Raw genomic sequence first — 27,012 nt, 5'->3', positions numbered from 1 at the left:
AGCCACTGTGCTGCCCAGTTGGCACACACACCTCTTTTAAGATTTGTTCCAAATAGCTAACTGAAAGTGTATCCAAATACAAACTATTTTTTCATTTTTGACAAAGTAAAATATGTTTAGAAACTCAACAAGTTTTTCTATATTCTCTCTATTTGTCCTGGAAGACATTGTCACTAAGACAGAGATTGAGGGGGAATCCAACATTGTAGAGTTGACACCAGAGTTTGAGGTGGGGTATGGTAATATCCTCAAATATGGACACTTGCTATGATGACAAATGCCTAAGAAATGTCCCCTTACTTTCTGCTGCCTTTCTGGGGCCAGTAGTAAATGGAAGTCTTAGCTATGGACCACAGCAAAAATAAACTGAAAGGGGTTTTAAAGTGGTACTAAACCCCGGACCCTGCATTCACTATATCCTGTTCCCCACAGTACACAGAACATGGAAATGCAATTATTTTAGTAAATATAAACTACTAAATATATTTTCTCATCAGCAGTTAGAGCAGTCTTGTGACTTCTATCAGTGTCCAGCAGAGCACTGGTTAAAACTTGTAGGAGGAGTTTTAATTATCCACTCACTGTCCTATGAGATTGCAGGACCCCTGACCCTCTGTCTGGACAGTGCTGATTGGTCATTTGCCAATCACATGCACTCTCCTAAAAAAAAACAAAAAACTCTCTAGCAATACACACCAAACTGAGCAAGTGTAGCTTGCCCACTAGGCTCTGTTCTATCAGGAGATCGGGGATAGTAGAAGGGGAGGATCAGAGAAGACAGGATCAAACATCCTTTTTACACAATGCAGAGGATTAACTACTTAGGTTCCACAGTGCGTATAACAAGCAAGCTTTACTGCATATACAGACTGATTTTACTGTTGTGGGTTTAGTAACACTTTAATGCTTCTCTTCTGTGTGCAGACCATATAAAAATATTTTTTGATTTACATATGCTTCAACTGCAGAGCATTCTGGTTTAAAAAATATTTTCATGGCCAGGGGCGGACTGACCATTCGAGCACTCGGGCACTGCTCAAGGGCCCGGGGTCAGTAGGGGGCCCCATGAGATGCCCCTGGTACCTTTCATTGGCTTTTTCATAGGCTTTTTTGGGTGTGGGCGAGGACACAGGGGCCCCATGATCTCCTATTACCCGGGGGCCCCATGAGTTGTCAGTCCACCCCTGTTCATGGCAAATTCAGAGAAGAATTCATGAGGAACACAAATTTCAAACCAGCAGAATTCAAAGCAAAACCAAGGTTGTGTTAAGACTAATAACAATGAAACTGAGTATAATAGCTATTACATAGATGGGTACCAAGTCATAAGAGGCAGGAGAATGATGTTTTCTAGGTAGTACACACAAATAATTCCTCAAATTTCTGATAAATCTGCATACCAGAGATGAACTGGATCATTGGAATACACAATTACTGATTTTTAGAAGAATGTGGCCCCAAAGGCTAATCAATAACCTGGGGACTAGGTTAAACATTGCAGGGCTTTCAATGAGTAGCAGAATGTAACATCTACTACTAGATACTAGATCATCTACACTATGAGAATAGAAAATTCACTTTTTAGAATGGGGGACTGGGGAAGGAGGCAGATGGTAAAAAAAAGAAAGAGGATGGTAAAAAATACTACAGTTAAAAATATATATATACAAAAAATAGACTACAAGAAGTAAATAAGACTGAAGAAACTGCAGAGGAAAGTGGCAGGAGAAAGAAAGCATGTTTCAGGCTCCAAGATGACCATTTATAAAAAAGTGGGGAAAAAATGGTGAGTCTAAATCTTTGGAGAAAGGCTTTACATTTGTATCATCCCCGGGTTTACACATTTCAAACAACCATAGACATTAATACATCACTGAATTAAGAAGGAAATCCACATTAACTCTGTCAAATGTAAATGGGATTTCATCGATACTCCTAAAAGAGCAGTTACTGATGCATTAGAAGTAGTGAAAGTCAGAAAGGCAGGATACTAAAATCTATCCAAGGGAGAATAGGAATCATTAGATACATTAAACACAGACAACTCAATCATTTTAAAACCCACTGTCAAAGGAAAATGGATTGCACTTATGGATGGAGATAAACATGACTTGAAGATGAATGTACAGTTATACAGACACATTTGAAATGACTTAAAAAAATAATTAAATTCTAACAAAAATATGTTAATAAATTGTTAACAAGGGTGTTTCAGATAAGATGAATTAATAAAAACAAATTGGAAGATCTAGATATAAAATTCCCAAAACCAAGTAATACACAATGGGGGGATTTACTAAAACTGGAACACTCAGAATCTGGTGCAGCTGTGCATGGTAGCCAATCAGCTTCTATCTTCATCTTGTTCAATTCAACTTTGACAATAAACCTGGAAGCTGATTGGATTATAGGCAGAGCTGCACCAGACTCTGCACTCTCCAGTTTTAGTAAATCAACCTCAGTATGTTCAATGCATTATCCGCAAGAGGAGGACTTTGGAATGACATAAATGCACATGTGTGATGCAAGAAATATAATTTACCTCCTGGATTGTGAATTCTCTTTAAAACATGTAAACGACTAGATGAGCACCTTAAGAATATTAACAGCTTCCCGACCACCCTATAGCAGAAATACTGCTACAGGGCAGCATGGGTGTGCAAAATCACATATATATATATACACGTGATTTTGCATTTCCGGGTAGGGGGTGCAAGCGTGCCCTACCTGCGCTGCCATTCGCGGCCGCTGCTGTCAATCACTGGGTCCTGGCTGATAATTACTCGCCTGCGCCAGGTGATTTCCGAAGATCTCCGACATGGGAGGAGAACTGTTTTGTTTACTAACAGTTCTCCTCCCTGTCAGCTCGGGCACACTGCTGTAGATGGCTGTGCACAGCTATCCACAGCAGTGTGATTACAGTGAAGCACTAACACACAGCCCCTAGTAAAACAGCACACAGTTAACCCTTTGATTGCCCTACATGTTAACCCTTCCTGCCCAGTGCCATTAGTACAGTGTCAGTGCATTTAATTAGCACTGATCACTGTATTGGTGTCACTGGAAATGTCAGCGACACCAAGTCAGTTCCCCCCACTGTCAGAATGCTCACCGCAGTCCCACTATAAGTCGCTGATTGCCACCATTACTAGTAAAAAAACACCATTTGTAAATGCTATAACTTTCACGTAAACCAATTAATTTTCACGTATTGGGATTTTTTTTAGCAAAGACATGTAGCAGAATACATTTTGGTGTAAATTTATGACGAAATTTGATTTTTTAAATTTTTTTACAGGATATGTTTAATAGCAAAATGTCAAAAATATTGTTATTTTTTTCAAAATTGTCGGTCTTTTTTTTATAGCGCAAAAAATAAAAACCGCACAGGTGATCAAATACCACAAAAAGAAAGCTCAATTTGTGGGAAAAAAGGACGTAAATTCATTTCGGTGCAGAGTTGCATGACCGCACAATTGTCATTTAAAGTAATGGAGTGCTGTAATGCAAAAAATGGCCTGGTCAGGAAGGGGGGTAAATCCTCTGGAGGGCAAGGGGCTAAAGTGGTTGTAAACCTCAGAAGTTACATATAAACAAAGCAAATCCCTCTATAGTGTGTACTTGTCTCAATTAAGAACACTAAGGTGTTTATTTATTAAAACTGGAGAGTGCAAAATCTGGTGCAGTTCTGCATAGAAACCAATCAGCTTCCAGGTTTTATTGCTAAAGCTTAATTGAACAAGCTGAAGTTAGAAGCTGATTGGCTGCCATGCATAGCTGCACCAGATTTTGCACTCTCCAGTTTTAGTAAATCAACCTCTAAGTATAATTTCTGTCTACTGCTTCGTTCCTCTACTATCTGCATGAATCACTTCTGGCAAGTTTTCCTGACACCAAAAGAAAAATGGTGACAGGGGAGGGATCAACATCAGATTGACAGCCACAGCTCTGTTCCTGTGAGCTGTGTGGAGGGGAGGGAGGAGGCATGTCTCTTCTCCCCAATCAGCTTTCAGAGCTTTCCTTACTGAGCTCTGCGGAGTGTAACTTCAGCTCTATATCCCCTTTTTTGGCAGCTCTACAAGCTTTAGGAATTCAGCACTTTGAATGGATGCAGAGAAAAGAAGACTGCAGATAGACAGGTACAACTTATGTAAGAGGATTTGATTCATCTCTGTGTATCACTTGAGGTCAGTCACTTCACTGAGTATATGTAAGGGTTTACAACCACTTCAAGGGTTCATTCACACTAGAATGAGGTGCAGGAGAGCAGCGGCCCAGTGCGGCTTCTCGTACCGCATTCCGATCGTAATGCCCTTGTGATCTGCTGCGGGGGTCAGCTAAAAGTTAATGACACCCCAAACGCAGTTCTCAAACGCATTGCGTTTGCTGCACTGGCCCACACCAAATCGCATGGTAGAAAGTACCATGCGATGCGGTTTTCGTGCATTTCAAAAAGTATTGCATGCACTACTTTTGGTGTGGTGCAATTTCAGCCTATTCAAGTGAATGGGCTTGAAATTGCACCGCACAGAGCTGCAGATGAATCGCGCAGGAATGCACAGCACGTTCCTGTGCAATTCAACCCAGTGCATGGTACATAGTGTGAACCTGCCCTAAAAAAAAGAACATCACTGTGATACAAAGCATTCTGCAAATACACATAACTTTATTTATTTCAGGTACTTATATACTGCAGTCAATTTACGCAGCGCTTTACGTATATATTATACATTCACATCAGTCCCTAACCCTCAAGGGGTGTACAATCTAAGGTCCCTAAGTCACATTCATACATACACATACTAGGGCCAATTTACACAGGAGCTAATTGACCTACCAGCATTTCTTTGGAATTTGACTTGGTATCCTAATCCTCTATACAACAGAGCTCAGGCTGAAAGAGGGGGGCAGCATCACAATTAGCTAATCAGTTGTTCTACAGTGCTCATGTGCTAATAAGGGGCAAGCTGATGGGAGGAGAGAGCAGAGTGAGAGTTGGACTCATCTGCTGCTTTATCAATCATATATATGTATTTCATCAGTGTATTTTGCTGTTTGCCCAGAGGTCAGCTATAAAGGATATGTGAACTTTAGTACATGGATCCCTTTCGTTTCTCTTTCCCGACCTATACTACCCCACCCACCTCCCCCAGGTGCATTCTGCCTTGATCCCGTAGCTGTAGCCGCTATGGTTTGTTGGCCCAAAATCACAGACTTCTATGCTGCCAGCCTCAGAGGCCAGTCCTAAGGCAGTTGGGTGACAGTGAACTCTTCGTCTAATAAATAACAATTACCCCTACTGAGCAGACCATCATCCAGAAAACGACAAAAACAAACTCAATTCCCCACACTTACACATTCGAGGTGGATGGGGGAATCCTCTGGCTGTGCCTTTATATTCTGACAGCGAGGAAACTTCTGAGTGAATGAACTCAAAATTCCAAAAGAGCAGTTGTACAGAAGCCATACATGGATCGAAAATTTGACCGGTTCAACTGGGACTTTCCATACAGTCCCAGCTGAACCAGGTGAATTTCAATCCATGTATAGCCATCTTAAGACTTAAAGAGCAAAAGACATAAAGTGCATCTAAACCCAAGCACAAAAATTCAATGTATCCCCGTTTACCAGCCCAATGCAGGGCTATAAACCCTGCATCTGTTTTGATGTTGTCAGGACCTTAGACCACTGGAACTTAGGGAAGAAGACCTTGCTGAGACTGCTCTAGCAGCGCAGAGGAGAATGTGACTGGGTAAGTAAGTCATTTTTTCTATGCCTCCTAGACCTATACAAGGATTTAATCTTTGCAGTGCCGGCACAGTCCCACTGCAAGGGAGAATTTGTCAAGTTTCCTGGAGTTGAAATTTAAATCTGAGCAGTGTATGGCCAGCTTTACTGTTTCCTTGTGTCAGTCTTGTTAACCTCAAAGCAGTGCAAATATATATAAATATATATATATATCACTATATTGCCAAAAGTATTGGGACGTCTGCCTTTACATGCACATGAACTTTAATGGCATCCCAGTCTCAGTCCGTAGGGTTCAATATTAAGTTGGCTCACCCTTTGCAACTATAACAGTTTCAATTCTTCTGGGAAGGCTGTCCACAAGGTTTAGGAGTGTGTCAACGGGAATGTTTGACCATTCTTCCAGATATGTATTTGGCAGCTCAGGCACTGATGTCGGACAAGAAGGCCTGGCTCACAGTCTCCACTTTAATTCATCCCAAAGGCATTATATCAGGTTGAGGTCAGGACTCAAGTTCCTCCACCCCATATGCGCTCATCCAGGTCTTTATGGACCTTGCTTTGTGCACTGGTGCACAGTCATGTTGGAACAGAAAGGGGCCATCCCCAAACTGTTCCCACAAAGGTGGGATCATGAAATTGTCCAAAATGTCTTGGTATGCTGACACCTTAAGAGTTCCCTTCACTGGAACTAAGGGGCCAGGCCAAACCCCTGAAAAACAACCCCACGCCATAATCCCCCCTCCACCAAACTTTACACTTGGTACAATGCCCTCAGGCAAGTACCGTTCTCCTGTCAACCGCCAAACTCACCACATCCATCAGATTGCCAGACAGAGACGAGTGATTCATCACTCCAGAGAATACATCTCCTCTGCTCTAGAGTCCAGTGACGGCGTGCTTTACACCACTGCATCCGACACTTTGCACTGTACTTGGTGATGTAAGGCTTGGATGCAGATGCTCGGCCATGGAAACCCATTCCATGTAACTCTCTACACACTGTTGTTGTGCTAATCTGAAGGTCACAAGAAGTTTGGAGGTCTTTATCTATTGACTCTGCAGACAGTTGGCGACTTCTTTGCACTGGGCGCTTGAGACCCCGCTCTGTCATTTTACGAGTTGTTCCCAGTTGCTTCCACTTTGTTATGATACCACTAACAGTTGACTGTGGAAGATTTAAGCAGGCCATACATGAGTCTAATTCCAAACGATTTTTCGATCGGAAATCAAAAACATCGTTCGTTCTGTAATCCGATGGTGCCACCAATGATTTTGAAAATCGGTTGTTTTCCATGAGTTTTCCAGCATGCCCGATAAACGAAATGAGTAGGAACCACGAAAATCGGCCAGTGCCATTGCCCCACTAACAGAGCAAAAATTATCCGTGTATTCTCAGGTCCGATCAGGTCCGATTTTCGAACGAAAAATCGTTCGAAAATCGACCCATGTATGGCTGGCCTTAGTAGCAAGGAAATTTCACAGATGGAATTATTGCACAGGTGACAACCTATCACGGTACCACGCTTGAATTCACTGAGCTCCTGAGAGCGACCCATTCTTTCACAAATGTATGTAGAAGCAGTCTGCATGCCTGAGTGCTTGATTTTATACACCTGTAGCCATGGAGGTGAGCAGAACACCTGAATCCAATGATTTGGAGGGGTGTCCCAATACTTTTGGCAATATAGTGTGTGTGTTAGTGGGACATGTACTGATTTTAATTAGTAGGTGTATGTATACCTACATGTTGTATATACAGTATACTTCAGAGGGTTGCGCTTGCCTGTGACTTTTGGGAAACTTCTATTGACAGACTGTAAAAAAAAAAAAATCATCATAAAAACCCTAACAATCAAAAGATGTGTGTGGATTTGGCATAAAACAAGCCAGGAAATCACAGATTTAAGCACAGATTTGTTTACATGACATCACAGAGAATTCAAACAGACACACTTGGCTGCTTCATCAGCGAGCAAGTACAACTTCACGTGGCTAGGAACAACATTTTCCTGCTGTCAATAGAGAGGGGAGAATAGGGCGTGACATTAAAAATGCAACACGAGATAGCGACAGAAGTAGGAATTCCTTTCTAATAAGTACATTGTGTATTTAATTTAAAGTACAGATGTCATCTACTCTCAAAGCTGTCTTTTCCTCGGCTCACAAGAAAAGAGGCTCAGCCACATAGAACACCCTCCCATTGCTGGTCCATAGAAAAGAATCTCCCTCCCTTGGAGGACGTGTGATTAACCAGCACAGCCGTCTGCATCCATCGTTATCAGCGCATCACACATATACAGACAAGCACCAACCTACAGACTGCACTCCCAGCACAGCACAGGGAATAGACCACTTGCTGATCACACCATCGGGAAGCAGCATACAACAAGGTAACATCTGGATGGTTTTGATGAATAGCATGTGATGTGTGTGTATAATATGGATTTCTTTTTTTGTTAAATATAATAATTTGCAAATCGCCAGCGGAGCGTACAGTCTGATCTGGGTGGGTTATACATTGCACAAGGCAATATTTTAGGTAATTAAGGTTGAGAATTTATTTATAGAATCAGAATTTATTGTGATTTGTTTGGTGATGTGAAATCATCCTTCTATAGGGTTAAGGTTGATTTTCCACCAATGCTTATCTGAGCCTTCACCTGAAAATAGGACTAGTGTTCATTATACCAAATATACTATGAATACAGATCATGAAATCCATCGAAGAAAGGTTCAGAAATTCATCATCAGAAGCCAAAACTATGGAAATGGAATTTGTTGGTATCACGAGAGTTCTAATCCCTCTCCTCCATTGTCCTCCCTTCCCTTTGTCTGTTCCTGGTCTATTCATTCACACAGGTGTCTGCTGTATGATATCGGAGAGATTTAGTTAGATAAAGAGGTTTATCTGGTGTAATCTGTTCATCTGTGATTTTTAGTGGGTGAGTGTCAGTAGGGTGGACTATGTGACTATACACATACCCCCCTCCCTTCCCAATCCCCCCCTCCCCCTCGCCTTCAACTCCCAGCAGAAATCTCCTTCTCCTTGAAGATGCTCCAAAATTACGAAAGATCTACTTACAAAGAAAATGTCAGCTCTGCTGAAAATGGGAGCGACAGAAGTGACACAACAAGGGAAAGGTGTGTACGGGTGTCACAGTAAACATCCTATCTCTCTTAATTCCTCCAGATCTCTGTCTTTGTTTTGCTTTTAAAGAGCAATTCACTAGATATCAAGGAAGGAGATTAACCGGACGGGAAGAATACTGTTTTTGTTTTTCCCATAAAGTCAGAATAATCTGCATTTTATCTGGGGCAAAATGATTTGTGGCGGTAAAGGGAAACGTTGTCAAGGGTTTGAAATGCGTTATCAAGGGGCTCTGAGATTAGATTAATTTAGAATTTAGATTATAGCAGTAAACGTAAGGCAGTATTTCAGGATCAGGGGCGGACTGACAACTCATGGGGCCCCCGGGCAATAGGGAATCATGGGGCCCCTGTGTCCTTGCCCAAACTCAAAAAAGCCTATGAAAAAGGTACCAGGGGCATCTCATGGGGCCCCCTACTGACCCCAGGCCCTCAGGCAATGCCCGAGTTTCCAAATGGTCAGTCTGACGCTGTTCAGGATTCTTTGTTATAAACAAATGTTAGAAAACAGTCACCCATATATTACTGCACATGGACCTTTTTTGGCTGCATTTTTGGCGCATTTGTCACACAGCAGCATAGGGCAGCCCATTCACTTGACACACCAAAGTAGTTCATGTACCTTCTCTTGGCACTGAGTGTATTTTGCATTATGCATTTTGTACATTTTTTCATGTGACAAATACATGACAAAACATGGTACTGCTATGCATGTTTGGGGTTCCATCAGGAAATAATGGCACCACAAGAGCGATGCTCGTTTTGACGTGTTTTCATGCATTTCCAGAGATGTGGGCAGAATCGCCTGTTTCTACCTGTGTTCCTAGAAGGCTTAGCTGTGTATCTGGCCTTATTCAGATGGATGGATCTCAGTAATTGAACTGAAAGAGAAAGTGTCTCTTATTTTCAGTAAGCAAATATTTAGAGTTATTATTACAATGTTTACCATACAGTGGTTATAAGGTCCCTTTCACACTGATGGTCCAATCGGGTCTGCCTGTAAGTTTTTCAGGCAGACCCAATCGGACCATCCATAGCTCTCCATGGAGCGGTGGGTGTCAGCAGACATGTGTCTGCTGATACCTGCCGGTATCCAATCCAATTCTGTATGCTAATAACTGAAAGAATGGGGATCCGTTTCCCATCCGTCTTGCAAATGGAAACGGACAGCTGATTCATTTTCATCCGAGGACCCTATAGAAAACAGCGGCCTGTGTTTGTGTCCGCTCTGCATAGCGGAGCAGACACGGACCTGTCATCTACTTGCTCAGCAAGGATCAGCAGGGACATCCCCCGCTGGGCAGGCAGATCTAGTTGACAGAGTCTGCTCCATCTGAAAGGAGCCTTAGACTCCATTCACACTTGAGCGACTTGTCATGCAACTTTGGACATCAAAGTCGCAGTCCATTCTTTTCAATGGCATCCGTTCAAAGCGGTGAAACTTAAACTCACAGCAACTTTGAAAAGGTGCCTGCAATACTTTGATGTGAATTTTGATGTAACTTTGTTCCAGAAAGTGGTGTAATTAGATGATCAAAGTCACACTCCAAAATTACACTAGATGTCATGCAACTTTGGGGTCAAGCAAGTGTGAATGAAGTCTAAAATCAAAAGGTTTTTTACCTTAAAGTGGTTGTAAAGGCTCAAGGTTTTTTACCTTCATGTATTCTATGTATGAAGGTAAAAAACCTTCTGTGTGCAGCTTCTCCCCCAGCCCCCCTTAATACTCACCTAAGTCCCGTCTCAATCCAGCAATATACACTGGAGTCTCGTCTATCCCAGGACTCCCTCTCCTCATTGGCTGAGACAGAAGCGGTGGCCATTGGCTCATGGACACACGGAGCAGCGGGTGCCCCCATAGCAAGCTGCTTGCTGTGGGGGCACTCGACAGGAGGGAGGGGCCAGAAGTGCCGGCGGGGAACATGAGAAGAGGAGGATCTAAAACCACTGCACACAGCAGGTAAGTATAGACATGTTTGATATTTTTTCTTAAAAACAAATAATCCTTTAGAATCACTTTCATTCAGTCTTAGGCTCTGGGCACACTTGGTGATTGTGAATCACAGGCACAATTGCTGTGATTCTAGCCATGATTCCAAATCGTGGCAAAACATTATTCCTAACGGCACCTCAAACACAGGGCAATTTTGCTGCGATTGGTGCGCAAAAGAATTGCCAGGCTACCATGACAAGATGCATGTTTAAAAATTGTGCAAAGCATGTTGCCTGAAATGCTGCAGGAGCGTCTTTTGGGCTTCAAATGCGCATAGGGCAACCCTTTGAAGTGAATGGCCTGCCGGATGCGTGACACATGAAATGCGTGTAAATCACGCTTTAAAAATTGCAATCAGAAACACTCATTCCTGCTACACAAATACTGTAGCTGCTGGCTTTTAATATAAGTACTTTTCCAAGCATCCCGTGCCATCCTCTCTTGGGCTGGTTTTTCACTGGTCTTCAGATAACCGGCATTGGCATGCTTACTAAGAGAAGCCAACTGTGAGGCTTCACAGATGACCTCCTACTGTGCATGAAGGAGACACTTTATGATGACCTTTGAAGTGTCCCAGAAAGCTGCAGGCCAATAGAGGGGGCCAAACTTCCACTCAGATCACCTAGGCAATCAAAAATAGGTACCTGACCTCCCCCCGAAAATTGTGTCCAAAAGTGTTAGAGGAGGGGGGGGCGCGGAAAAGTGTAAATTCCCCTTTATGGTGAGGTTCCGCTTTAAGCTAACAAACTTTTCCATAACAGTGCCCTACAGTCCTCCTCCTCCTCTTAAACACTTACCTGAGTCCTGGATTGATTCAGCGCCTTGCCTGGATTTAGGTCTTCTCTCCCCCTCTCTGTGCTCTCATAAGTTTGGTTAGAGTACAGTGGCAGTCATTGGCTCCTGCTGATGTCAGTCAAATCATATGTGAAGGGAGCTGGGAGTGGGAACAAACTGCCCTGTATGAGCCTATAGACGTACACCGCCCAGCTCGGGAGTGAGCTAGCACGTGTGCCATCATTACAAGCAGTTTGTTATGGGGTCACATGGAGAAGAAAAAGGAGCCAAGAGAGCAAATGCGGGATCTCAGAAGAGGAGGTTCAGGGCTGCTCTGTGTAAAACCATTGCACAGAGCAGGCAAGTATGTTTGTTTTAACAAAAAATACTTTGCAATCACTTTAAAGCGGAGCTCCACCCAGAAACCCAGAAGGGGAAGTTCCGCTTTAAGTCTTGGCATCGTTGGGGAGCGGGGGGAACGGGTACCCGAATCTGACAGGTACCCGCTCCAACTTCCGCTGCGATCACCTAGGCCAAGGGTGTCAAACTGGCAGCCCTCCAGCTGTTGCCAAACTACAAGTCCCATAAGGTATTACAAGATTGACAGTTACAAGCATGACTCGCAGAGGCATGATGGGACTTGTAGTTTTGCAACAGTTGGGTGGTTGCCAGTTTGACACCCCTGACCTAGGCAATCGGAAGCGGAAGTTGTCCTCCCTCCTCCCTCCCCATAGTCTTCTGGGACACGTGACAGGTCCCAGAACACTACTGGGCCATTCACAAAGCACTGAAGATGCCGGCACCGGAGAGAGAAGATGGCCGGTGAAACCAGCAGTGGTGAGGACACCGCCTGACCGAGGGACAGGTAAGTGGCTGTATTTTAAAAGTCAGCAGCTACAGTTTTTGTAGCTGCTGACTTTTATTTTTTTTTTCAGCTGGAACTCCGCTTTAAAGTCATTTTGATTTTGCTCTTTACATTTTTACAAGTGTGATCAGCAGAGGGTCCATGAACAGATCTCCTGCATGACCTGACCACTAAAGAGGAACTTCAGTACCCTTACTCCTCCCCCCCATGTACCTTACTGGCATCGCCATCTTTGATGGTCTGGCATATGTGGTGTAATTAGAAAGATATGGGAAATGAGTAGATGTGCCGAAGGTCTCTGCCAGGTAGTGAAGTCCAAGCAGAGCCCTTCAGCACATGGGCACAATGTAATTCTTGCAAGAAAGGAGGAAGTGTCCACCTACAGAAGAAAATTAAAAATAATGAAAATATCTAATTGTGGGAGAGGAAGGGGGCTGGAGCCAGATATAAAAAATATGTTTTTTGGGGGTGAAGGTCAGCTTTACTTTTTTTTGCTGCATTTAAAAAGTGATGCTTTCTGGACCCATATTAGGTCTATGGGCACCCAGGGGTAAATGGGCTTTTGTCCCTTTATATCTGATTGCTTCCATTCTGCCACGTTTAGGTCCAAAAATAATGGAAAATGCAGATTTTTTCCAATTTTTTTTTTTCAGACCTTGACAGACTCAGGGCTAATCAGATGTAAATGGATGCAAGTTTTCTTACACCTGCCCACCCATCAGCTAACATGAAACGATGACGTCCACCTGATAAGCTGATAGGCAGACCTGATCAGGCCACCTGTGTGAAAGGAGCCTTGAGCTGGCCATACTTGTTTACATTTCTGGACAAGAATATTCGTACAAAACGTTGTATGAAATTTCTTTGCACATTCGATGAATGGACGAATATCGTTCGAAAATTGTCTTTTGCTTTTAACATTGAATTCTAAAATGAATGTAATTTCTGATGGTAGCCAAATACACTGTCCGAAAATTCATTAGATTGAGAAAAGTTTTCCTTCCTGCCCCTTCGAATTTTCCCGTCACTGCAGTAGAAAATGAACATTGATTTGACCCCACTACCGGCTAGAAAATCAAACGAATATTCTTAAAGCGAAAATTCTCAGACGAAAATCCATACATGTATTTCCAGCATTACTATTAAAAATCTTTAGTGTATTAAATACAGCACTTTGTAGATTTGCTACTAGAGGGAGCCAATGCATAATTTACAATAACTCTACTTCTCCTCTTAACAATTGTAAAAAACAGTATTAAACTAAAACCAAAAAAATGTATTATATCGCAGCTTACCAGTCGTTGGATGTGGTGGCTGCATCAGTTTTCTTTTCTTTGGCTTTCTTCCCTCTGTATTCACCCGTTGATCTGGCCACTCAACCACCTCCTGTGTAAGACATAACTCTGGAGGAATGAGCACAGAAGACACAGCAGACAGCAGTATTGTCAGTCTAGGGGAAGGGTGATGGTAAATGAATTAGCAGATTTTAATAGAATAACAAATTAAAGCCAAACTCTAGCTAATAGTTTATAATCAGTCACAGCAAACAGGTTGTTTCCCCCTTTTTGGGATAACGGTTTTACATACATAAATAAATAAATAAATAAATAAATACAAGCTCATCATTTTAATCACCCCTGCCAGTAAATGGATTGTCCCTGTAAACTGATACATTCTTTGGAGAGCTTGTTCTTTTGTGAAAAAAAACAGACTTGCTGGCTGAATCACCAGATGAAAATAGAAGAAAGTGCCAGTGTCGTGTAGCACTCCTCTTCTATCATTGCTGCTGATCACATTCCAGCATACTGGTTTTGGCTATGATGCACTCTCCCTGTCTGTCTGTCCACCTGCAAAGGTACTTGATGTGGCCAGTCTCTGGGTGGAGACCAAACTTGATTTCAGCCAGCCAAGCCTGCAGTCTTATGCTTGTGATAGCTTGTGTAATACTGTATGAGCTCAAGCTCCCTGTCTGTCTGTCCTGCTCTGCTGTTTGGATTTCTCTGTTTGGCCTTGGATTGGAAGTCGACTATTCCCTGAAGTCTGCATGCCATTTGACTGCGGATTGGACCCTAACTACTCTGAACCTTGCCTGCTTTTTACCTGGACTGTTATTAAACTGTTATTGCTGTGTTCAGTTTTTGCCTGCCCCAGTGTGGTATCCAGGCACTATAGCATTGTGTATAAGTCCTGGGGGCAACTGAGTACTGGTAGGCCTACTTGCCTTATGGGAAAGTGGCCCGTTATAGGTGAAGAACACAGAAGCCAGCTCTAGTGCCTGACCACCTGTGTTCAGGGTAGGCATGACAGAAATAAATCCTAAAAAGGGAACTAATACAGTCATCACAACTTAGAATTGGTGAGCTGCAATATAATAAATGTTTGGTTTTGGGTTTAATACTGCTTTAAGACAAGGGTCTCCAAACTATGGCCCTCCAGCTGAAGTACTACAAGTCCTATCATGCATCTGCCTCTGGGAGCCTTGCTTGTGGCTGTCAGAGTCTTGCAAGGCCTCATGGGACTTGCAGTTCCTCAACACATGGAGGGTCATAGTTTGAAGACCCTTGCTTTAAGATATCAGCCTAACAACTTTTAAAGTGGTTCTAAAGGCTGAAGGTTTTTTTACCTTAATGCATTCTCTGCATGAAGGTAGAAAACCTTATGTGTGTAGCTCCCCACTCAGCCCCATCCTTATACTTACCTGAGCTCTCTCTGCTCTTTCCCTGCTCATAGGCTCAGAGACAGCAATGGAAGCCATTTGCTCCTGCTGCTGTCAATCACAGCCAGCAGAGAGCAGGAGGCAGGGCCAGCCATGCTCTGTGTGGAGGCAGGGTAGGATGGGGAAATATTTCTCCTAAAAGAAGATTTCTCCTGAAGGAGAGAGAGTAGCAGCGACCGGTCTTTATTACAGGAAGCTCCTAAACAGAGGCAGATTTTCACACTGGATTCCTGTATATATCAGAAAGAAATATACAAAGCATGCCAAAATATATGTAAGAATACAAATGGCTCTTGTATATAGACCACATTTACTTATGCAGGAGTTCAACTCAGGAAATGCAGGAAAAATGGTCAGTTAAGCAGGCTGGATGTGGAGATGGAGAGAGTGAATGTGATTCGGGTCTTGAATGGTACCTAGCAGAATGGCTGCATATCTCCTGCTCTGCCAGGACAGAACGTCCTAACCTAGAGCTGTAGAAAAGAGAATATGAGTTAGGGTACTGCAATAGATACCTTATATAGCACAGTCACAAAATGTTACTCTTTGAGACACTGTGGTAGGAGGTGCACCGCCTAAATGATTTGTATAGACATATTGGACATCCTTTTTCAGGGAACACTAGACAAATATCCTCTTTGTAATAATACTTTAAAATTTCTGTATTGCATTTAATACTTTCTGTAAAAGTACTGAAAAATAAAAACAAGTAGTAAGTAGCTTGTAAGGCCCAAACAAAACTTTCTGGTGGGATGTTCTTCCAGCACCCCAAATACAGTGGGGAACTAGTAGAACAGAAATATAGGAGGGTATTTGGGATATCATCCTTATGTTAAGCTGTTAAGTGGCCAGTTGAAAGGCTCTCTTCAGAAAAAGAGAGACCTCTAGTCTGGTAGGCCACATAAAATAGAATGGTGGGCAGCAATATGGCAGATGAGGTTCAATGTAGTAAAATTTAAAGTAATGCACTTGGATGCAAGTTACATGTTAGGGGGAGTACCCCTGCAAGAATCCAGGATGGAAAATGATCTAGAAGTTTTAGTAGATGACAGAGTCAGCAATAGCATACAATGTCAAGCTACAGCAAGCAAAGCCAGAAGACTACTATCATGCATTAAAAAGGGTGTTTACTCAAGGGACAAAACTATAATTTTACTACTTTACAAAACTCTGGTTTGGCCACATCTTGAGTATTCCATCCAGTTTTGGTCACCGATCCTTAGGAAGAATGTCCTAGAGACAGTGGTGTATTTTGGTTTTGTGCTGCCCTAGGCAACGCTAAATTGGGCACCCCTCTCCATCTAAATTTTAGCCAACGGAGCAAAGAGTGTAGTGGAACATAATAATATTTTATTTTTAGATGGAAATAATTCTGTTGAGAGAGAGAGAGAGAATATACACAGCACTACACCCATCATCAGAGGGGAGTTCAATCGATGAGGATCTGATAGATTTCTTGGGCAGGGAAATGCCCCACCTACCTGCTCAGCTCACCGTCCACCCTGGCTGACAATCAGCCGGTCTGTCATGAATCATCCCAGCCCATGCTCCCCATCCTCAGTACATATCCAGGGAGTGCCCACAAGGATTGGACCACCCCCAACCTACTGAATCTCATGTACACCCTGCAATGGCCACAGATGCCCTCTTGCCTGGCGTGGCCTTCCTCCGCTCAATTTGTCAACTCCCACTCTGAGCTCTGGCTCAGTTACCGGCCTCACAGATATCACTGCTGCCCGGGGCGGCACTGCCCCCCCTGAAAAAAATTCCTCCCTAGACTTCTTGTTTGCTTTGCGGTAAATACTACCCTGCCTAGAGAAGGAAGAGAGAGTAGGAGAGAGTCCAGAGAAGGGCAACAATGCTAATAAGGAGGCTGTGGGACATCAGTTAAGAGGAACAACTACAAACATTAAACTTATTCTTCCTAGAGAGGAGATGCTTAAGAGGGGATATGATAGCGATGTACAATTGCTTGAATGGTGACTGTAGCATTTGGAAAAAAACTTTACAATCTTAGGTATCTAGAAAGACTTGTATCCACAAATTAACTTTGGAGGAGAAGCAGTTCAATCTTTTATTGTTCTTTACGGTTAGAGAGGGAAAGATGTGGAACTCCCTTCCACTGTTTGTGGTGTCAGCAAAGTGTGTGGATAAGTTAAAAAAATTGGATCAGCTTTTGGTTGTAAAGAGATTTTCATGCACATTGAGCATCTCTTTATGTGACAGTAATCTAATCTATGATTGGAATCAGTCAATACTGTACTTCTAGGTGGGTAAACCATTTCAAACAATGCTTAATGTGGTTGCCAGGCATTGTCGTGTCCTTAAAACAGTGCAAGCAACAGAGTTGTTCCTGTGTTAGATATTACCTACTTTGCATATTAGCAACCCTCTGCAAGAAATAAATGAAAATATTAATTGCAAAATGTAGACTTAAACACATTTGTCATGGAAACCATAACAAAAAGTGGGCTGGAGGTTTAGTTTGAGTTCAGTTGAATAGACTTTCTGACCTTAGCAAAGTTACAAGTAGTTTCCTAGTGCTGAAAAACATTATTGACCAATTCCACTTTTTGCTTAGGGCAGAGATGAAAAATTCCAAGTCAGAACTTGGAGTAAACCTCATTGGTTGGCTACCAGCTGGCTTTACCAGAAGGCTGCAATTTCTTTCATTGTGAAATTGAACGCAGTGTTAAACTAATCATTATTTAGTCTGCAGAGTAGGGATGTACTGGGTTTGGATAAGAACTCAGTTTAAACCCAGTGTGCCCGCTGGAAGCTGTCACATGTTACATGACCACATTCCCACTGGCCCAAAGAGTTGTGGGTGGGAGATTCCCCACCTTGCAGCTGCATGTAAAGAGGTGGGGATGGTTGTGAAATTTGTGGCCTGATATGGTGTATCTGTGCAGATGTGGGGCAGGGAATATCCTGAATATGGCTCACTGGCCCAGCAATACAACTAACTTCTGAGTTCAGACAGAACACAAGCTCACCAGTGCTGAAGAGTATGCAGCCACACCTGTAAAGAACATGGATTCCCGATTCACGGTGTGACGTCAGATTACTGCAATAGGACACAGGTGGGCAACAAAACCTAAAAGAGTTTCTGAGCACTTCCTTCTCTATCTAAAAGAAAAAGAAAAATTGTAGTTTTAGTTATGCTTTAGCCACTTGCCCTCCAGATGATTTACCTCCCTTCTCGACCAGGCCATTTTTTGCGATTTGGTGCTGCATTACTTTAACTGACAATTGCGCGGTCATACAACGCTGTACATAAATTAAATTTATGTCCTATTTTCCCCCACAAATAGAGCTTTCTTTCAATGGTACGTGATCACATGTGCGTTTTTAATTTTTTGCACTATAAACAAAAAATACTGACAATTTGGAAAAAAAAACAATATTTTTGACTTTTTTGCTATAAAACATATCCACTAAAAAAATTTAATATCAAATTTTGTCATAAATTTAGGCCAAAATGTATTCTACTACATATCTTTGCTAAAAAGAAATCTCAATATGTATAAATTAATTGGTTTATATGAAAGTTATAGCATCTACAAATGGCGTTATATATACTGAAAATTATTTTTGGAATACTAGTAATGGCGGCAATCAGCAAGAGGCATACTGACACTGGGTGGGAACTGACTAACTGCCACTGACATCCCAATGACATTAATACAGTGATGAGTGCTAATAAAAAGCACTGACACTGTACTAATGACACGGGGCAGGAAGGGGTTAACATCTGGGGCAATCAAAGGGTTAACTGTGTGCTGTTGTACGGTGTGCTGCTGTGTGTGTTTTACTAGGGAAACATGCTACTGTGTATTTCTCTGCTGTGCTGAGAAATACACAGCAGCATGTTGTTGCTGGCAGGAGAGAGACCTGTGTTGTTTAAACACAGGTGTCTCCCCTGTCACTGTTTCTCGGAGACCACCGGGTGTCGGCGGGGAATCTCCAGCCGGGACCCGGTGATTGACATCTGTAGCTGACAATGGTGGCGTGGGTAGGGCGGTGCGGGTAGGGAGGTGCGGGTAGGGCGGCGCGCACACGCCCCCTACCCAGAAATGCAAGTCACATATATGTACATGATTTTGTGCAGCCCTGCCTCCCTGTAGCAGTACGTCTGCTATAGGGTGGAGGGGAAGCAATTAAAGTGGAACAGTAATACATTGTCTCACCTTGCTCTGCACATGCTCAGTTGCTCTCTATGTTTAGGCACTGTGCTGAAAATCAGGACCACTAGAGGCCTATCTGCTGACAGCCTAAAGATTTACTGCTGCTCAGGAGCTCTGGGCTTCAGCAAAATGACAACTTCTGGCAAGAAGAAACGGGAACAATGCTGGAAGCAATGTGGAATGTACTGTATGTTCCTTGCTAAAGAACATTATATTTTAGCAATTTGTAATGGGTAAAGTTCCACTTTAATTTAATATAAAGCTAAAACCAATTGTTTTTGAGTTTTGAACAGAATAGCGGAGGGATAAAACCACTGTCAATTTTGATATGTGTCTCAGTAGGGAAATTTCCCCTAACTTCTTGTGCTGATGACAACATGAAGTAAGAGAAAATCTTTCCAGTTAAAGAAATCTTCTCTTTGCCAGTTGTCATAGGAATAAGTATCCTCATTAGATGATTTACCTTCTATTTCTAATATGTTCCTAATTTTGGTTGTATCCACTCTTACTTGTGATGTTGGTGCATAGGGCAATTATAGAGTGTGACAATCCCTAATGAGGTCACAGACGACGTTTTGTTTGTAGTTATAATTTAATTTGAAATTAATAAAAATCAGTATCCATGGCATACTATATATATATATATATATATATATATATATATATATATATATATAGTATGCCATGGATACTGTATATATATATATATATATATATACAGGATAAAGTGGAAAAAGGGGTATACTGCATGCATAGGTTTTTGACGTGCATGTTAGGTATGTATGTATGTAGAAGTTGCATCTATTTCAGCAAAACATATACTGTATGCCTACCAGATGCTCAAAGTGCAATTAACAATACAGAAGAAATGAATGCATAGGCTAAGCAAGAAAGTATCTTTAATGTCTATAGAAAATAATGTGGGAACACAGATGGTACAAAAAAAAATAAATCTTAGTTAACTAGGTCACTAGCTACTTATTCTAGTTGTCATTCAATATCCAATCCATGTCCTGTCCAGAGTATACATAAAGTATAAGTAACTGTTTTAAGCAGCTTTCAATTCTACTTAAACATCTGTTGTATAAGGGAATCAACGCTGGTTTTCTCTATAGCCAACATACAGCATGGCATAGAGAGCAGATCTGTCATGTGTGGCAAACAGCAATCCCCACACCCACAAATCATAAAGATTCCAGACAGCCAGCACTTTTTGTGTTACCACAACGTGATAGAGTGAACGGGTCTAAAAGGAAGGCAGATAAATAATTCACAGTGTTTTAAGTAAACAATCCCTTTTCATCAAAGAAGCAAGAGTGAGCCTCTGAAATATTTTATTCTATATTTCTGCACTCTACTTAAAGAATATGTAAACCCAACATTTCATGTTCCTGATATGTGTTTGCTGTACTATGAGCATATGTGAAAAAGTATCCTGTTGTTTTTGTATTGCTTCCTTTGTGTGAAATCCCTGGTCTTCCTGCCAGTCTCTCTGCTTTTCTATTTAAAACTGAGCACACTAGGCAGGCAAGCACAACATGATCTGTTCTCTAGAACCCAGCCTGCTCTCCTCCAATGACCAGACTTGTGACAAAAACACCCCTTTTCATATCCATTAACTGGGAAGCTGTTTCTCCTCCCCCAGCTCTCTAAGCTCCTTATGCAGCTGAGGGCATGTGATCACTTATAGAAGAGGAAAACCAAAGGTTTTTTTTACATGTATACACAAATACAGTATTTTGCCTTTTGCGTCTATTTTAAAATGAATTGGTTGTTTTACAAGGTAATGGTTCACATATGATAAGCAGGTTTGACTGTCCAAAAACCTGAACTAGTAGGTCCCTGGATATCCTCTTAAAAGTGTACCAATTATCATTTCCAAAGTAGCTGATAATCATGGTATAAGTTGCCAGTTTTCATCTGTTGGCTTATATGACCCAATCTAAACAATCTGATCACCATATCTGGGAACTATAAGAATTTGGTGAGCCTGAGAATGGGGAAAAAGGGTGCGTGCCTCTAACAGCATGTACTGCTGCAAAATATAGAGGCTAAGAGTGGTGTGGGCAAGTCACCACATAAAATTCACAGGCCTAATAGATGTACATGCAGTGCACTGAAGAGAAACCTAGGGATATTAAGTGTTGTGGTTTAATGGTGATAGGCATAAAGGGGATTGAATATTAGTAATGCAGGCCTCCAAACAAACAGAACTGACTTGAAAATACATAGGCATAAATCATTAAAATACGAAGTCAACGTATGTGCCATCCTAACCATTGTTATCATGGGCAACAAATTGGCAATTGTGACAACACATAGAAGAATTGTGACAATGGGTAGACAACATTGACCAAATTCAACAAAACACTGTCAACAAATGGGCAATTGTTACAGTAAGTGGTCAACAAATGGGCAATCATGACAATACACAGGCAACAAATAGTATAAGTGACAATATATGGGCAACAAATAGGCAACTGTGACAATAAACAAAATGGGAATTCTGCATATCTATAACAATAACTGATAGTAATGGTAGTCTGGCCTACCTTCCTTCTCCTGCCCCTTTCCTGCTTTTTTTCCTCCATCCAGCTCCATCCCCGAGTCAGCTTCTTCCTTTGGCCACAGATGTCTTCATTGGCCAGAAGCAGGATCTGAGGAAGAACAGAGCACCTCCTCCCAGCCCTCCCCTCCTCTCTGGGGTCTGCATTGCCATTCTGGTAACTGGCTGCAAGGAGTAGTACCACTGATGCCACTACTTCTGTTGGCCTACTACTGGCAGAGCCAACTCTTGGCAGTCCGAAGATCCAGCAATCAAACTGATTAGCTGTAACCTCGGAGGCAAAAAATAGTTGAATTCCCAATTCTGACTAGAAGTTTGAGACCATCTTAGGTTCCTTAATTACACTTAGGCCCACCCCAAATTACCCCAAATTACCTATCAGACATTAGCCTAAGATGGGTTCTCTTATGAATTTCCGAGGGGCAGTACCAAGAGCTTCTCCTCACACATTCTCATGGCACGGAGATCCTCCAGTTTGTGTCCACCTTGTAACAGGTCCAATATTTTCCTGTTCTCAGTGAAAAGAGGAAAAGAAGCACTGCAGCTTATGGGCACTGTGGGCCACTTTGCATCAGGTTCACACAATATGATTTCTTCACCTTTGAAAATTTTTTTGGTGGTGAATAATACAACACAATTGCTTCAGCTTGAAAAAAAATCTTTGCTAGTGGATAATATAATGTGACTGATTACCCCTAGTCACCAAAAATCTCTGCTAGAGATTAAATCAAGAACAAGTGTACTACTTGAAAGTAATCATTTCTGCTAGATAATAATATACACTCACCAGCCCCTTTATTAGGTACACCTCGCTAGTACTGGGTTGGGCCCCCCTTGCCTTCAGAACTGCCCTAATTCTTCTTGGCATACATTCAACAAGGTGTTTGAAACATTCCTCAGAAATTTCAGTCCATATTGACATGAGTTACTGTTGCCTTTCTAACATGTCCAACCAGTCCTCCACCCATTCTCCTCTGACATCAACAAGGAATTGTCGTCCACACAACTGCTGCTCACTGGATATTTTCTCTTTTTCAGACCATTCTCTGTAAACCCTAGAGATGGTTGTGAGTGAAAATCCCAGTAGATCAGCAGTTTTTTAAATACTCAGACCAGCCCATCTGGCACCAATAACCATGCCACGATCACAGTCACTTAAATCCCCTTTCTTCCTCATTCTGATGCTCAGTTTGAACTTCGGCAAGTCGTCTTCACCACATGCCTAAATCCATTGAGCTGCTGCCATGTGATTGCCTGATTAGCAATTTGTATTACCAAGCAATTGAACAGGTGTACCTAATAAAGTGGCCGGTGAGTGTATGCTAGGCTCACAACCACGTACCTTACATTTCACTCACAGCTGTGGCACGGCCCAACTTGAATGGTTCATGTTTGACAACAGTACTGCCCCCCAAATGCAACATGGAGTATAATTTCAGTAAAACTGTGGCTCAGTCTCCTATTTTATCACCCCCAGCTGCCCTTGTGAATGATCTCTTAGCCTTCTAACCAATCCCTGTGTCAGGTGCTCTGCAGGGACACTGAATTTGCTTTAAAGTCAGCTGTATCTGTGGGCATTGATCATTAACACTATTGTTATAAAGATTTTAGACCACATCGGATCAATTTAAAATCATGTCTACACTGGAAAAATCATTTTACTAATGGAGAACAACATTAATAACGTCACGTTTCATTTTTAGTTAATGAAAAATTTAAACACATTTCTTTCAAGAGCCTTCAGACTTCATAAGAAGGGATGTGCATGAAGACTGCATCAAGGAGGCACCTGTCTCCAGTCTCTAAGGGGACTCAAATTTCTCCGCATTCCTCTAGCAGATGCTGCCATTCCTGTAACTGTCACAATGCCCTGGAACCCCACCCCCGATCTGTTATGCTCTTCTCTTCTATGCCAATCAACACAATGTAAAAGAGCCAAAAATAACCCTTCTTATCACAGGCAGGGAGCAAGTAGTAGTTACTGTCAGTGCATACGATGATTTCAGAAAAATGAAGGAATGACTGATGGCAGATTGGCAGGGCTAGGGCTGATCCACACCTTCGGTGAACTGATCATTTAGGAAATGTACAATGTGGAATGCTCTCATTTTATTATGTAGATCATCCATTAAAAAAAAGAAGGGGTTTGAGATTGTGTGAGGCTTTTTTATGAAAGTTTACGTGTTTTGTAAAGGTTTTAAGATCGAAAAAGACTAAACCAGGATTAGAATTTTGGAAACGTATTCACAACGTGAACAATGATAAAATGAATTATATGGGTATAGGATTACAACTTTTTTTTTTTTTTTTTTAATGGTTGAACTGGATGGACTTTTGTCTTTTTTCAGCCAGACTAACTATGTAACTATGTAATTAATTTCTATGCAGCTACCTGCTCTAATCACCTGTAAGCTTTTCCCTATATATGTGCAGAGGTAGTATCCACCAATCCCATGTATAAAGACCATAAATACACTTAGTTTGGACCTTTCTCCCCTTCCATTATAAGGCTCCATGCACACTGGGCATTTTGATAACACTGGTAACGTTAGCTGTCTAAAGTCGCGTTAAAAACTGTTTTTCAGCTTTTTTTTAGTGTTTATGCATTAGCGTTTAGTGGCGTTTTACCCCCGTTTTTTTTTTTTTACTGAAAAAAAACAAATATTGGGGGGTAAAAAAAGTCTAAAAACGCCGGTTTGCGGCGGTTTACCTCGTTTTGCCGTGTTAGAGCATTTTTACAGCTAAAAAACTCCTCTAGAAACCCACTAGTCCTGGGTTTTTTTCCAGCCAAAAAACGTCGATTACGGTCTATGTGTGCATGGACACAGGATAACATGCTGGGGGGTTTACTGGCTGTAGAAAAAAATGTCAAAAGCCAAAAACAGCCACTGTAAAAACGTCCAGTGTGCATGAGGACTTAATCACATCAGTATGCAGCTCTGCCTGCTGATATGAAATCATCTTACATTCATTAGGTAAATAAACATTTTTAATTTTTTCTCACAATTACTGTTTTCTCCACTTTTTTGATTGAGTGAGGTGCTGGTGATCTAACTAGGGTCTCACAATTGCATCCTGGGAAGGCTACATCCCCAGTGCCTTCCCCCTCAGATGATGTGCCCTGTCATACTGTATGTTCCAAAGGCAGGCCTAGAGTTCTCCGAAGTGAAGGAAGATGGATTTATCTGCCATTAGTGTAAAAGGCAACTGTGAGCAGAAATAAAAATAAGATATGCATAGAATAAAACCCCTGCAATTGTCTTTTTGTAGATTGCCATTACTAAGCATTTCTAAAGGTGTTTTTGTTGTAAATTTTACAATAAGGGTGAAGTTCATCTTTAACTTTTATTCAATTTCTTCAAATAACAAATATGTTTTTAATGTGTGTACAATTTACCAAGAAACAGGCGTACGGGCAATATTTGTCAGGGCTAAACATCACATGCTGAACTATACCTTTACTCAGTTTGTACAGGTATTTACATAGCACCAACAATTTCCATAGCACTTTACATATTGTACATTTGCATCAGTGCCTGCTCTTGAGTCCCGAGGAGCTTACGATCTAAGGTCCCTATATCACATGTATACCTACAGATACTATGGCAAATTTCGACAGGAACTAATTTACCTAGTGTGGGAGGAAACTGGAGTACCCTGAGGAAACCCACACAATCAAAGGGAGAACATGCAAACTCCATGCAAGTAATGTCCTGTAATGTGACCCAAGCACGGTAGTAATGCAATTAATAAAGGGTATTTACTAAACCATCTCACTGCTTTCAATTATAACTGCAGAGTCATCAACAGAGGTCCATTTATACAGGAGAGCTGATACCATACCGCTCTGCAGTGTTGTACTCTACATTACATCTGCATGTTACATGCCATCATGGTGTGGAGCCTGTGGTGTTCCATAGTTCTAGTTAGCATGCATGAATTTTTGTCAGAGAACAGGCGCAGGAACTCACTAGGAACTCACTGCCCTGGCAGCTGCTCCTTCATTGTCCCACCCTGAGTGCAGGGGCAGGGGGGACAGAGAGGTGCAGTCACTTGTAAACACAGAAGCCAGGCTTCTGTGTTTACAAGTGACAGTAGATGGCAGTAAACACAGGGTCAGTGCTGGAGGTGATGCAACTCCGTTCCACCACGTCATGGGAAAACTAAAACCTTGTTTAACCTCTTGGCGCCGACAGCAGGCAAATGTGCGGCCTCCCAGTGTCTGGGCCTTGCCGCCGAGCGGCCACACACTTGCGTGCAATTAAGAAAAACAAATGTGCTGAGAGTGCGTGTCCTGAGCGCTCCCAGCACACATGTCCGGTACTGACGGAAAGTTCCCAATCTCCTCTTGCGATAGGGATCTTTCCCGATCATGTGACCGCCGTGACAGTGAATCACGGCGGTCACATGACCCTAAAACCCCGCCCTGCCTCCCGGCTTCTGAAACCCTTAAAGGGTCGGGAGGCGCCGGCACCAAGGGGTTAAGTAATAACACTAGAGATTGTTGATCCAGGAAATATGTCATTGCCTTAGGAAAGGGGTCTCCAAACTTTCTAAACAAAGGGCCGGTTGACTGTCTGTCTTTCAGACTTTAGGAGGGCTGGAGTGGCCAGTGGGAGTAGAAAATGTCCCAGCATCAGTAGGAGTAAAAATGACATAGTGCTTGTAGTCAGTGGAAGGTGGGGAATAGGAGGAATAGTGCCCCATCATTGGTATTAGCGGGAGGAATAGTGCCCCATCATTGGTATTAGTTGGAGGCACAGTGCCCCATCATTGGTATTAGCGGGAGGAATAGTGCCCCATCATTGGTGACAGTGGGAGGAATGGTGCCCCATCATTGGTGACAGTGGGAGGAATGGTGCCCCATGATTGGTGACAGTGGAAGGAATGGCGCCCCATCATTGGAGTCAGTGGGAGGAATAGTGTCCCATCATGGGTGTCAGTAGGAGGAATAGGGTCCCATCATTGGTGTCAGTGGGAGGAATAGTGCCCTATCATTGGTGTCAGTGGGAG

At 42.2% G+C, this 27,012-nt stretch overlaps 2 protein-coding genes across 25 annotated transcripts in view; one reads left to right on the top strand and one right to left on the bottom strand.

Annotated features, from left to right (window-relative positions):
* Positions 1-27,012, top strand: part of LOC149461272 (FXYD domain-containing ion transport regulator 6-like) — a 111,360-nt gene that overhangs the window by 20,970 nt on the left and 63,378 nt on the right. Inside the window, exon 2 of one of the 2 annotated variants that reach the window (XM_089678622.1) lies at positions 7,872-8,141. The exons of the other annotated variant lie outside the window; for it this stretch is intronic. The gene's annotated coding sequence lies outside the window, so the exon portion shown is untranslated. The remainder of the gene's footprint in view (positions 1-7,871; positions 8,142-27,012) is intronic. 2 annotated transcript variants of the gene reach the window in all.
* LOC149461273 (uncharacterized) overlaps positions 1-27,012 on the bottom strand; it is a 128,963-nt gene that overhangs the window by 79,747 nt on the left and 22,204 nt on the right. For 3 of the 23 annotated variants that reach the window (XR_016312911.1, XM_089678620.1, XM_089678619.1), the window contains exons 2-3: positions 18,243-18,375; positions 13,826-13,916 (exon numbers count right to left, since the gene is read on the bottom strand). Coding sequence is in view for 2 of the 23 variants with exons in the window: in XM_089678620.1 (XP_089534746.1) it covers positions 13,826-13,916; positions 18,243-18,281 (130 nt within the window). In the remaining 21 variants the exon portion in view is untranslated. Of the gene's footprint in view, positions 1-7,495; positions 7,566-13,825; positions 18,376-27,012 lie in introns of all 23 variants that reach the window. The other 20 variants (XR_016312899.1, XR_016312898.1, XR_016312895.1 and 17 more) reach the window with 15 other exon arrangements.

This window comes from Staurois parvus, unplaced genomic scaffold (assembly GCF_062004578.1).
Source record: "Staurois parvus isolate SC_StPar_1 unplaced genomic scaffold, SC_StPar_1.0 ptg000207l, whole genome shotgun sequence".
Lineage (NCBI taxonomy): Eukaryota > Metazoa > Chordata > Amphibia > Anura > Ranidae > Staurois > Staurois parvus.
Note: the sequence above shows the minus strand (reverse complement) of the source record. Positions and strands in the feature narration are given on the sequence as shown.